General features: G+C 44.0%; 2 protein-coding genes across 6 annotated transcripts; one reads left to right on the top strand and one right to left on the bottom strand.

Annotated features, from left to right (window-relative positions):
- Nucleotides 1-536: 536 nt before the first annotated feature.
- LOC144124772 (uncharacterized) lies at nt 537-2,491 on the bottom strand. 4 transcript variants are annotated; one of them, XM_077657644.1, is made up of 4 exons: nt 1,947-2,463; nt 1,539-1,551; nt 1,344-1,387; nt 537-851 (listed from the first exon to the last, which is right to left on the bottom strand). In XM_077657644.1, exons 1-4 carry the CDS (start codon nt 2,017-2,019, stop codon nt 592-594), a joined length of 390 nt encoding a protein of 129 aa, XP_077513770.1. In that variant the 5' UTR covers nt 2,020-2,463; the 3' UTR covers nt 537-591. The 4 variants fall into 4 exon arrangements, 2 of the variants coding, with proteins under 2 accessions (XP_077513770.1, XP_077513769.1); XM_077657643.1 differs by having other exon boundaries at nt 537-854; nt 1,947-2,459; XR_013313279.1 differs by lacking the exon at nt 1,539-1,551 and having other exon boundaries at nt 1,947-2,491.
- Nucleotides 2,492-5,736: 3,245 nt separating this feature from the next.
- LOC144124775 (uncharacterized) lies at nt 5,737-11,732 on the top strand. 2 transcript variants are annotated; one of them, XM_077657648.1, is made up of 3 exons: nt 5,737-5,856; nt 6,971-7,050; nt 11,405-11,732. In XM_077657648.1, the coding sequence occupies exons 1-3, from the start codon at nt 5,807-5,809 to the stop codon at nt 11,662-11,664; spliced, it is 390 nt and encodes a 129-aa protein (XP_077513774.1). In that variant the 5' UTR covers nt 5,737-5,806; the 3' UTR covers nt 11,665-11,732. The 2 variants fall into 2 exon arrangements, with proteins under 2 accessions (XP_077513774.1, XP_077513773.1); XM_077657647.1 differs by having other exon boundaries at nt 5,748-5,856; nt 11,399-11,732.
- The last annotated feature ends 1,402 nt before the right edge of the window (nt 11,733-13,134 follow it).

Here is a 13,134-nt window from a genome sequence, read left to right on the forward strand (position 1 = left end):
TTAGGTTTTTTAGCTTTTTGTTTTTTCCTTTTTTTGTCGTGTGCAGAAAACGATGTGTTCGCTTGCGATGTGGCGCCGCTACCAGATGCTCATGAATGATTGTACCTCTTCGTTGCTGCGCATGTCCGCTGTACACCATATATAGTCGCTCGCACAGCAATAAACTTTTGTTGAAGTCGGTGCTTTGTGGTGTCTCCCCTCGTGTCCGTGTTCGTCTTGCGCTGTGAATGTTAGCAGTAAGCAAAAACAAAACAGCAAAGCAAGGGACAAGAGCCATGAGGCCATCAGTCATTTAAAATCTTCTTCACGAAGGCAACAGAATACATGCTAGCAAAGGTCAATGCTTTCACTTCCGCTCTCCTGAAAAAGAAAAAAGCCCGCAAATATTTCCCTTATGGTTATTTCCTATTGCATTTCCATTTTCTTCCTTACGTTGCAAAGGCACCCTGTTGTCGCAGGAACGATGACCTGACAGGCGCAGAGTTGTTCAGCCTTTCTGTAGTAGCGATCAGCAGACAAAGTGACCAGATCAAGCATTTTTTAGTCAATGGTACTTGATTTTTATTTGCTATTTACAGCGGACATAGTATCCTAACCAATAGTACTGGCGACAGCACCAACAACCTTGTTGACCACGACGACTTTGGCTACGTTCTCAACTGCCCTCCTTATCTTCTTCCAGAAGTACTCCGAAGTGAAGTCCTCTTGGACACCTGCTGAGCCGCTCAGCAATTGAAGAGCCCCGACGACATCGGCTAGCGTCTCTTCCGTGTCAGCCGACAGCTCCTTTTCTTGCAGAACTTTTCCCAACACTTCTAAGGCAGCTCCGGTTTTCCGTAGGGAGTCGTCATCTGCTGTAAAGAGAAGAGTTACATTTTACTGGTGGTGTGTTTCCGAGGAATCCAGAAGCATAATTTCAGCGCCTGTGAAGCGAAAAGAGTTAAAATCCTTCCAACAGGCCTGCGCCTAAATTGTTCTTTACAAGCCACCTAGATTATTAAGTTAAAATATCATGCTTAAGATATTACTTATTATAAGCGGCGCCCGAGAAATCGAAGCAAAAAGCGCGGCCAATAGGAAGAGTGCAGTTTTCTGTTAATGAGCTGTCAAGTATTCCATACCTGTCAGTAGTAACCTGCCGTAATTATATTATTCTTGAATCGGCTGGTAGAACATTAGGTGTATCTTTGTTTTAAATATTCAAGCAATGGAAAGGTCCGTGGAAAAGACTAAATGCCCCTAGGTTTCCTCCGTAAATAGAATTTTTATGAAGACTTTAAGAAACATGCAATCTTCGTGTGCAAAATCTACAAAACGTAACCATTGCAACAATTTTTACTTACTCTTTTCTGGCACAGCAGTGATATTGTTAATTTCTTCTCGTTTCCTGAACAAAAAAATGCAATGAGTTAATTGGTGCAGGCATCGTGAGAAAGAAACTCAACGACTGAAGTGTATTAATTGGGGAAAAGATATCACATTACGAAAACATTAAAATTGAAATATATTTAGAGGCAGAAGGACAAAATGTTACTCACAGACTTGCAGCTACTGCATCCAGGATATGGAACAAGAATAAAAAATGCAATAATGATCAGTGTGCACATCCTCTCGAGAATCAACGCAAGAAAGAACGCACTCCGGAGATAAACGTGTGACTCAAGGCAGCCCACCATAATCTACAGAATAACGAACATGATTCTTGACGCGCCTCAGAAAGAATTGCAAGATGTCGATTCAATAATATGGAACTAAAAATTCTTTCGTTTTTCGTGTTTTTAACCAGAGAAACGGTTTTGGTCCTAATGCTAATTTGTTATTCGTGTATAGAATAAAGCGCATTCACTCCTCAAAATTTGAGCCTTGTGTGCTTCGAGCCAAAATTTCTTCCGAAAAGATTCCGATGCATAAGCTCAAAAGGCATAGTGTATGTGTATGATACTTACGCGCAACCGTTGCCAGTGCGAAGAAGGTAATTGCCGTAGCTGCATTCATTTTCGATTGTTGTGATCGTTGCATGAAACAGAAAAATACGTTTTGTTCTACCTCAGCTTTCTGAGAAGCAAAAACAATTCACCTCTGCATTCTATGCAGGAAAGAAAACAGTGTTTTGAAGGAATACTGAACTGCATTCCGCCTTTATAAAGGATAAAAAGAAATAAAAAGAAAGGATAAAATAAAAGATAAATAGAAATCTATATTTAAACTAGAAAAGGCACCGCGATGGGTAGGCATTGTGCTAATACCCTTCTCAGGCCAAGTTCGGCTGCACTTCCCACAAAAACTCGTCTAGAAAAAATAGCATGATGTCGTCACTTCTCAATCCTAAATTCTATAACCAACCTCAAAATTGAAATAAAACGATCATCAGCAATTAGCCTGAAACAAAGCCAGATATATTCGAGCGTAGCAGAAACAGTAGTTAGTTGTCAACGTTCCCATAAACACTATGAAGACTTACCTCTAAAGACAGGGTCTGACATAAGCGTGTCTATAGTACTCTGAAAAAAGGGCTTATATACCCACGTATCGCTGACGAAGTCTGCACGTGCAGTAGGTTGGGGAAACACCCTGATATCCGCTCCGGAAAACCACGAACAATGCGCGACGCACTTGCGTCGAATCGGCTGAGATAAGAATGCTGGCATACCATGCAACAAGGACTGCACAGCCGATAAATTTCTCTTTTGCACTAGCAACCCGCGCGATTCCTGCCTTAAGTCGATCTCGTTACACCGCGCAAAAACAATTTTTGCAACGGCATGGTAACATGTAATGCAGAAACAAAGGCAAAAAACTAATAAGTACAATTGATAGAGACAATCTCAGCGATGTAATAACGAAGTAATTACTCATTGATATCCACTCTAACGCAGCCATACAGCTACAAAGGAAAGCTATACAGCTTTCTTAGAAACATCGTAGTTACAGAAAAGTTTGAACTGCTCCGGGGTTCGAGCCCGGAACCACCGCTTCACCGGAGCAGTCGCTCTTCAAACTGAGCTAACCGGGGAGGCAAGCTTATGGTAGGGCGAGAAAAAATTAATCAATAACTTTAAGTGGGAACAGTGTTGGCAAAATGTTTAGGGGAATCCTTCAAAGGTGGAGTAGATTTGTAATAAAGGAGTAATTACTCATTGACATCCATCCGAGCGCTGCCTTACGGCTACAGAAGAAATTTATACCATAAGCTTGCTGTTCAGGTTAGCCCAGTTGGTAGAACGACTGCTCCGGTGAAGCGGTGGTGTCGTGTTCGAACATCGGACCAGGACGAATTTTTCTGTAGCTACAAAGTTTCCGAGAAAGCTGTATAGCTTTTCTTTGTAGCCGTATGGCTGAGCTCGGGTGGACGTAAGTGAGTAATTACTCCCTTATTACAAATCTACTCCACCTTGGGGGATTCTGCAAAACATTTAACCAATCTCGGCGGTGTTAGCACCATAGCTTGTTTCCGTCTAATCGTTCTCCTCAGCAAACTTTTTGAAGTCAGACGTCGTGGCTATCATAGAAACGCCAACGATGCGATGTACTTAAAAGGTGTGGCGATTTCCCGTCACGGATGAAAGAAAGGAAATAGGTTCCTTTAATTATCGGTGAAAAGGAACCTAATCATTTGAAAAAGTAAATATTGTGAGCCTAATGTGCTGACACATATACGTGCGTGACACATATACAGGTAGCTCTTGACATACTTTGAAAGAATTTTGTTATAAGAGCAGTTTTACTTCTTGAAGTAAAACATCAGCTGTCTACTAGGAGTAAATTGCAGCCATATGCTGCCACTACAAACAAATCACTTGTTTTGCGTGATAATAAGTTAGGAATGTAATTTAGAGACACGTGAAGGTGAATATGTGAGCCATTTCAAAAGGTCAAAAGAACAAGCGTCGTTCTTTCGTGTACGTCCAGCCACCGGAGAAAAGAACAAACATTTTAGCCTCTTCGGCCATCTAGTGCACCTCAAAGAGAAGACAAAGGACACGTGTCTGCCCAGCGCGCGGTGAGAATCGTGCTTTCAAGAAACATTCTCACCGTGGCTCTGAAACGACGATATCAGAAGGACTTTTTTTTGAATAAGCAGTCAATTGTGTTATGACAGCATTTTCGGCAGGCGAGCATGTTCGTCAATACTCTGGAGGAACGTGCTTTTTTTACCTCAAGTAATGGTTGCGCATGCAAAGTGTAAAAGAAGCCGCTGCTTCGCTGGCGCCGATCGATATTCTCGGCAACTTGTTCACACTAATTACTAACGAAGCAGTTTGAGACTGTTTGAGCTTTGTGATTGAGACTTCTAAAAATGACGAATTTCTGTTCATTACAACATTTCGCCTACTTTTCGTCGAAGATGCACAAAACCACTAAAACCTGGCAACCTCACTATGCGCGGGAGGCAAGCCCTTCGGAACATTCGTGAGTCGTCACCTCATGTGCCTAGTCGTCCGCGCGGCTTTTAGATGCACGGGTATCTTTCACAAACATCACACACACTGGCGTATGTTAGGGTTTCTATCCGGAATTCTCGGTCGAAAGAATGTGTCTGTGCTCAAGAACATCTTCTAAGCCGCTTCTTTCGTTCAGTCGCCAATAGCTAATTTGTGTTCCCAACTATAATGTTGTTGTCCTGTGTACATTTATTTTAGATGTACATTTATTGACAGGCAGGGATTATGGTATACGTTTCAGCGGCTCTTTGGGCGAAAATCGAAATGACTCAATTCGAATAAAAGTATATATCAATACACTTTCACAACACACAAGGACTTCGTCTCTATTGCGCTTTCAAGAAGCGCTACACATGAGCTGGAAAGTGGAAAGACGAGAATTTTTTTCAGTTTTGAATTTTTTTCGAAATTGTGGATGTTTATAATGGCGGATTCGCAATTTCGTGCAAATGAAAGCCACAAACGCGCTCCTTTTGCGAATTTTACTGATGTGTGGTCAAATGTTAGGGGAATCTCTGGAAGAAATTCGCATGTAGTGCTAGCAGCCGATTATTTTTAAATAAAGAAACAGGCGTTTTGCTCTCCGACATGGAAGTGTTGAACTAGGGCGGTAAATTGAAACTAAATCTGGTTGAGATAACAGCCCCTTAATTCGATTAAATATACTGCTGACAGGCTTGCTTGCGAGAGTACCAACATCAGAGCTTTTCTACAAATTGAACTTCAAATATAGCAAGAATGACAATTTATTATTTTCAACAAATACATAAAACTCTCAAACATAGAGCTATATTTTATGTGGTAACAATCATTAATTGCCAGAGATAAAAAAGAGCTTAGGTGAGACCTTACAATGCCTATTTGGCAAAATTTTTTCACAGCTCTAAGATTCCTGCTGCAGTTCCAATTTCTGAACCAACGAGTACGTGGTAACACATTATCTGAAACTATTTTGCTTCTTTCCTGGAAATGAAGTAAAATAGAACATTTTCTCAACGGACGTTAAGTACTTAGGGAGGGTTATATTAATAAGGTGTTAAAAAACTCCCTTTTCTTGTACATCCCCACGGGATACCCCATACGGATCTTTTTATTCACCATATCTCTGCTAGAGTGCTTCTTTTATTTTCAGGCGACTTTAGTCTACTGTCTCAAAGCTTATCCTCACGCACGAGGGCAAAAAGCTTATCAGTGCATGCGAACTATTGTGCTTCAGGAGTTCCCAGCTTAGACTAGCCGTAATTCCCAGATAAAGAAAAATATCACAACCCTCATGCTGTGTTTTGCGGTATTTCAACGTCGCAACCCTCCAGTGGTTTTTCCTAGACAAGCGGCATGCGCACGGTTGAAGCGCCGTTATAAAAATGGCACCTCTGTGTAACTTCCAGCGCAGTAGCTCTTCGCTTCCGACAAGGTGAGTGCCTATTTCACTCCTGTTCGTCAGTTTATTTCCCCAGATGCCTGTAACTTAAGAACAAAAACATCATACCTTGCACACCTTTATATGGTTCTTGTTGAGAGCATTTTTCTCCATCTAGAAGAACTTCAATAGTTCTAATAATAAACAATTTTGCAATAAACAAATACGCAATACGTGTATAAAGTCCTTGGCCGGATTTTTAGCGTGAACTATGAATTTTTGGTCAATATTTAAAAAACCCGTCTGTAAAGATGAGATAATCCTGCAGTAATTTTAAAAAGGTACCTAGAATAACACCGTGCAATTGGTTTTTCAGAACAAAAAAATGATACTCGGGCTCTTTCCGAGAATGTTGATACGTGTCCCGCAGCGAAAAATCAATTTTTGGGAGACAAAACAAAAATTAAACATTTTCGCTGAACTTGGTGTAAATATCGCTAGATGGTACCGAGTGACCACCGATACCGAGGTGGTACCGCAAGATGGTATCGAGAGCACCATCAAGCGATATTCACACCGAGGATTAGTGGCGCCCGTTCTGATGTCTATGGAGGTGTAGTACAGCCTCAGAGATCTGGACACACAATAAGGTGATATCTTGTCAGTAGAATGCCAAATATAACTATGCATTCAGTTTCAGTCTGTTTTCAGTGTCTATTTTAATTAGTAGGCTGCAATAATTAACCTGCAAAGAGAGCTAGAGATAATACAGTTAACGAATATAAAAGCACTCAGGAAGGGACACAGCACATGGCTGAAGGGAACTGCAATACATATATATTAAACTTCTGAATCCTACGACTTTTATAAAATTTCAGCTACGATCATCTGAAGGCTGGGAATTCACTCCCAACCCCGTAAGCGCTCACAGATGACGTGGAGATCTCTCCTATTCACGAAATTTCGCAAAGTACGTTTTGGCATATCTAGAGCACTTGATGTGCGTCTAGAATTCCTTCTGTGGGCTCTAGCATTTTAAAAGTTATGTTACAAAATTCTTTATAGTACTCATCCGCAGATCAGAACAAAAAATTCGCAGGAAACGCCTCGCTTAGTATTATTGCCTGACTTGAAATAATGATTCGTGACGTGTCATCCGTATTCGCAGAGACAACAAAATGAAGACCACAACGGCACTCCTTCTCTTGGCACTCACAATTTCAGCTACTAGTTCTGCTGCCGTTTCAGGTAAAAAGTGTTGAACGCTTTCGGTCCCTGCACAGCATATAGGTTTCTTTAGCCTGAACATGGCACATATTTTACGGCAGATGCAAAAACGTCTAAATTGTGCAAGCTGGTGTTAAGCGCTGCTGGTCCATGATTTTATTCACGCATTCATGTACTCCTCTACATTTTAATAAAAATAAGGCCATGTTTTTAAACTCTGCGTGATTGCCGTGCACGGAAGCATTATATAACGCAACACTTAAGTGCCTGGTGATGCAGACATGTCGCATACGCGTTGCTGTTTTAAAAACGGTAGGCACATACGGTCGGACTTAACCCAACAATGCTGAAATTGCGAAGGAAAGAAGAAAAATATTATCACATTATTTTTGCTATTCAATCCAGATATATACGCAGGTACGAATAATTCTGGCGCTAGTAATATTCAACAAATCAGTGTATTGCCAACTAGCAATATAATATGGTTTGGTACATCTTATGCAACTATCTTCAGTTGTTTCAAACACCAAATTAAATTCTCTGAACCTATTCGATGGACCAGAGACAGCAAGCTATTATTTAGTCCATGTATCCCTGCGTAGTATTCTGCAAAATGTACCAGAATATAAAAGACGGATGATTGTTGGACGCTGGCTTGAAGTCCCACATGCGCACCGGCTTTCCTTTACTCTCCTCGCTCACAATAACGCCAAGCATTTTGACGAGAAAGTGCTGGCTACTGAAAATACGTCGGCAGCTAGCTTTGCGTGCAGGCTTCATGACTGGGCGGCACGTAAAAGGTATGTCGCGAACTTGTGACACGGTGCAATATAGGCTTAAGACGGGCGGTGCACCGCATGTGATTAGAAGTTATAATTTAGAAAGTGCACAGATGTGTTTAAATTGGCAACAGGCGAAATAGTCGCTTAAAGCTGCTTCGCTATTCAAAATCGTGGGGCAGATAAGTACGAAGAGGCGCTACTCTAGTACTTAATGAAAGCCACAGGCACACAATCGATGAGAAGCGGTCATGAGTTCGCTTTCCTTCCTTTGTGTATAAATATTAAGGACGCCCCTAGAAGTTAAAAAATTGCAGCCTGTCACGGAATCTTATTTATCTTTAAAACTTCTCACCGATGTGTATCTATTATAGCACGAATGGCATATATTAAGGGGTTTAGAGCATGGCGTAACTTTGTTGCTGTTTAGTTTCACTGTATTTCTTGTAAGTGCAGCAGTCTCGCATTTTAAGTGTCTCGTTCACTGTAGTAATCAGCACTCTTGAAAACAATGGTTCATTTCTTAGCTACAGAATACACTAGAAAAAAATAGAAAATAGCGCTTTCAAAATTTTCTTCTGCTTGATACATTCTTCGTGCAATTAACAAAGGCCTGAAGCCGTTCGACTCATTCTCTTCTATTGGGTGATTCGTGCTAGGTGTACACACTTACGGTTGTGCCCGGTCAGTACAGGGCTGAGTCATGGGGTCTAAGCAACCGCAAGAAATGGGAAGAAAAGGCGCACGTAATGTTAGGAGATAGAAGGGGAGCTCAGTTGGAAAGCTAATAGAAAGCAATTGTTCATCACCCAGCTGGAATCACGGAGAAATAGATGAGTGCTTTTCGACATCGCCGAAGGTGCGACAGACGCCAATTGCCAAGCATCGCATTATAACGGATCAACACGTCCGACCTCTCCGTCAAAGCCCCTACCGTGTGTCTCCGCGGAACAGACAAGACCAGATCCGCAATCTGCTTCAAAAATACAGTCCCCACCGATCCTTGCGCATTTTAATGAAAACGCCGATACTGAAGTTCATACCGACGCAAGCAGCGTGGGACTAGGCGCCGTTCTCGTTCAAAAAAGTGACGGGCTGGAGAAGGTCATCGCATACGCTAGCCGTTCCCTTTCTAAGGCCGAGGCTAACTATTCGACCACTGAGAAGGAGTGCCTTGCCATCATCTGGGCTACGTCGAAATTCCGCCCCTACCTCTACGGACGGCCGTTCAAGGTGGTCAGCGACCACCACGCGCTCTGCTGGCTTGCCAATTTGAAGGATCCCTCTGGCCGACTCGCTCGATGGAGTCTGCGTCTCCAGGAGTTTGACGTCACCGTCGTTTACAAGTCCGGACGCAAGCACACTGACGCCGATTGCCTCTCACGAGCCCCTGTAGATGCACCGCCGCTGGAAGACGATGAGGACGCCTTCCTGGGACCCATCAGCGCAAGCTCTTTTGCTCAGCAGCAACGCTCGGACCCCAACCTAAAAGGCCTCATCGAGTACCTGGAAGGCAAGGTTTCTTCACCCCCCGCTTCATTCAAGCGAGGACTGTCTTCTTTCTGTGTGCAGAATGAGGTCCTTGTGAAGAAGAACTTTACAGCGAACAAAACAGCCTACCTCCTTGTTGTACCTACTTGTCTCCGCGAAGAAGTTCTACAGGCTTCACACGACGAGCCGACAGCTGGACATCTCGGGTTTACTCGCACCCTCCGCCGCATTCAAGACAAGTATTACTGGCCCCGACTGTCTGCCGATGTCGCACACTATGTGAAAACATGCCGAGATTGTCAGCGACGAAAGACTCCTCCCACACGACCAGCAGGATTTCTGAACCCCATTGAACCTCCCTCAAGACCCTTTCAGCAGATTGGCATGGACTTGCTTGGCCCTTTTCCAACGTCAACATCTGGAAATAAGTGGATCATCATAGCGACCGACTACCTGACCCGCTACGCCGAGGCGAAAGCCCTACCGAACGGAACAGCAGCAGAAGTGGCCAAATTTTTCGTGGAGTGCATTCTTCTTCGACACGGCGCCCCCGATGTGCTCATCACGGACAGAGGAACAGCATTTACGGCGGAACTCACGCAAGCCATCCTGCGCTACAGCCAAACCAGCCACCGGAGGACAACTGCATACCATCCGCAGACCAACGGACTGACCGAGCGCCTGAACAAAACCATCGCCGATATGCTCGCTATGTATGTCGATGCCGAACATAAAACCTGGGATGTCATCCTGCCTTACGTCGTCTTCGCCTACAACACCGCAGTGCAGGAGACCACCCAGATGACGCCTTTTAGGCTCGTCCATGGCAGGGATGCCACGACCACGCTAGACGCCATGCTGCCCAACGTTACAGAAGAAGAGAACGTCGACGTTGCCGCCTACCTTCAACGCGCAGAAGAAGCTCGAAGGCTTGCCCGATTACGGATCAAAGATCAGCAGCGGTCCGACGCCAGACGCTACAACCTACGAAGACGCAACGCGGAATACAAGCCAGGAGACCAAGTCTGGGTGTGGACGCCCATTCGCCGCCGTGGATTGAGTGAAAAGCTTTTGCGCCGCTATTTCGGCCCGTACAAGGTTCTTCGTCGGCTGGGTGAACTGGATTATGAAGTCATCCCTGACGCAATGACTGCATCCCAGCGACGCCGCGTACGACCAGAAGTTGTCCATGTAGTCCGTCTGAAGCCGTATTATGCGCGCTAAAGGCCGCGGCATTTCCATGCTCTATTTTCGCAAGATCCGTTTTTTTTCCTTACTAGTCGCATTATTTGTCTTAATGCATCGGGTCGATGCTTCTTTGAGAGGGGAGTAATGCCGCGAATATTTGCAGTGTTTATTCGTTTTTCAAATCTGCCGCGACACCACCTTATCGCTTCGTTTGCGACGCAAGACGCGACTAGATTTATCTCGATTGATCGCAGCCAGGCAAAGCTGATTCCACGTTGTTCCGGAATGTTCTAGTAACTTTGCGCCCTTTATCTCGAATGTTCGCTATCAGCTTTAAATTGAGCACGGCCGACAGCGGCGGGCATTCTGTTCGACGACCGCCGAGCACGCTTGTCGCTTCGCCGCCGCCGAGTGATTCAGTCCATTTTGGGTGCAAGTCAGCCCAATAAACAGTTCTTTTAGAAGATCCTTTCGTCCGTCTTCATCGCTGCTTTGACTGCCGTCACCACTACGTGACAATATCAACAGAATGCGCTCAGCGGAGAGCAGAAAACCGATGGCTGCACCGTCGCTTGCGCAACGAAGTGAATTCCTCAAGGAGACAAACGCACAAGAGGGAAATGAGTCATCTCAGGAGTCAAGAATGTGATGGCCACTATGCGACAAAATCGAATTCAAATTTTGTTAGCTTACTGAGATTTAGGTAGGAGCAGCAACCTTTTCACATAGTAGTTCATGATATACTTTTTCTTGTTGTAGACGATGTTGAAAAAGGAATAAGGTGCGGAGAAATGTTTTCTAGGTTCGTCTGGCATCTTATTGCTGCGCTTTCTTTACAAAAGCTCCAATCGCCAGAGCTAACTGCGTTATAAAACAGGCTGTTTCGCTTTTGTTTTTTTTCCTTTTTCCAGACAAAGAAGACCAATCGCTGAAGGAGACGGGCAGAGCTTTAGAGACCCTAGGAGTGCTGCTGCAAGGGAAGGATGTCGCACTGGAGACGCTTGAGCAACAGGCGGACGTCATCGCCGCTCTGAAACTTCTGCACGACTCTGAAAACCTGCCAGGGAAAGACACGTCCGAGTACTTCTTTAAGAAGATCAGGAGAGTGGTAGAAAATGTCGCTAAGGCGGTCGTGATCAACAAAGCTGTAGGTGCGGTTGCTGGTACGATCGGTTAGGTGTGGCGTGAAAAGAAAGTCTATGTTGTACATTTTTTCATAGCTGAAATAAAGGTTCTTCTCGCTTATGGGGCTTTTTTTTTCTGTCCTTGTTTATAGAGGCGTGTACTCCTCCGCCTGATTACCTTCTACCCAGACCGGTCATTTGCTCTTGATTTATCTGCGTCATGCGCAGGAAAAGTTTTCTTCACAATTTCAGTTCATATACGACGTTCTCCCGTTAAACACACTGCGTTTATGTAGCGACCCTGCCGCTAGTTGATAAGGAGAGAAAATTTATTTCTGTTGTCGAGACGCGGCTTTTATGTGATCCATTTCGACGCCGGGTCGTCTGTGATTTGTCTTTTTGAATCAGGAAAGAAAAAGGGGCTTGCTGAAGAACAGTGAAGACAATGAAATGCCTTGGCCTTGATGGCCAAAAAGAGTGGTTCCTTTCTTTTGGATTACGGTTACCGCCATCCATGGTATTTAATAGGGCGCAGCAGAAGTAGTGCTTTTCCCGGACGTTTCCTTGAAGTTCTGATTTTTCGATGCGTCTCTCGCATATGTTTTAATCACTGATGCTCCATCATAAAAACGTAGTTGGCTCGAAATACTGTGCAAATGAGAGCGGCACTCAGTGCTGAATCTTGTCTCCGCAACAAGGAAACAGCACCTGCGACTGTTTCATTGCTGATCACCGCTTTCATGGTGTTAGCAGTTTTCAAGTGGCAGCCCTACCACTTGCGGCGCAAAGTCCATCTGCATGCTCGTGCTCAACGATAGTTGCAGCCTGGATTGTCGCGCACTCTAAATGAGCTTTTAATAGGTCTGCAAAAGTACCACCCAATCGAAAAACTCCCCAGAAAATTTCGTCTTCTAAGCAGCTATTTTTTTATATGTAGAACTTCAACTTCTAGCTCCAGAGAATCCATTCGCAACGGCGCGCTCTCCAGAAACACGTATACGCCTGTTGTCACGGCAAAACTGGCTGAGCAGTCGTGTAATACCACAGCAGATTTGTCGTTTAATTAGGGTGGCAGAAAATTCATGGCATTCTTTAGCACCTCCCCGCCGTCATTAATGACTGCGCTGTATGTTGTTCTACTAAGCCGTCAACATTCTTCTCAAGAAAACTGTTCTTTCATGCAGTATAGAGCATTTGTCACTCTCCTACGTGATAACAAGCGCACCAGTGCAAGTGATTCGTCAAAAAAGGGAGAACTCCTGCAAGAACTATTATCTAGGTCAGCCGAAATGGGTGCAAAGAGTGACGACCAGTTATTTGGGAAGATCTTCGTAATTATGTAATGTATAAAATTTACAGGTCCCAGCAGGTCCCATGGATGTTGGAAGCAGTTTTGAAGCTGCCATAAAATGCAGAAAATGATGCCGCCGTAATAGCCTAAGGTGGTACTTTTCATCGCATGGCAAAAGCTCTAATAATTGGAAATACGCTTCTAGGATTAACTTTTACGTTTTATTAGTGAG

This window comes from Amblyomma americanum, chromosome 3, assembly GCF_052857255.1.
Source record: "Amblyomma americanum isolate KBUSLIRL-KWMA chromosome 3, ASM5285725v1, whole genome shotgun sequence".
In the NCBI taxonomy this organism is placed as follows: Eukaryota; Metazoa; Arthropoda; class Arachnida; order Ixodida; family Ixodidae; genus Amblyomma; species Amblyomma americanum.

Excerpts from the sequence above, each read along its gene's own strand:
- LOC144124775 (XM_077657647.1), top strand. The coding sequence starts at position 5,807 with ATGGCACCTCTGTGTAACTTCCAGCGCAGTAGCTCTTCGCTTCCGACA. Across the intron at positions 5,857-6,970 it reads AGCTCTTCGCTTCCGACAAG|AGACAACAAAATGAAGACCA; the intron begins GTGAGTGCCTAT and ends CCGTATTCGCAG. Across the intron at positions 7,051-11,398 it reads TAGTTCTGCTGCCGTTTCAG|ACAAAGAAGACCAATCGCTG; the intron begins GTAAAAAGTGTT and ends TCCTTTTTCCAG.
- LOC144124772 (XM_077657643.1), bottom strand. The coding sequence starts at position 2,019 with ATGCAACGATCACAACAATCGAAAATGAATGCAGCTACGGCAATTACC. Across the intron at positions 855-1,343 it reads CACTGCTGTGCCAGAAAAGA|CAGATGACGACTCCCTACGG; the intron begins GTAAGTAAAAAT and ends TTCTCTTTACAG.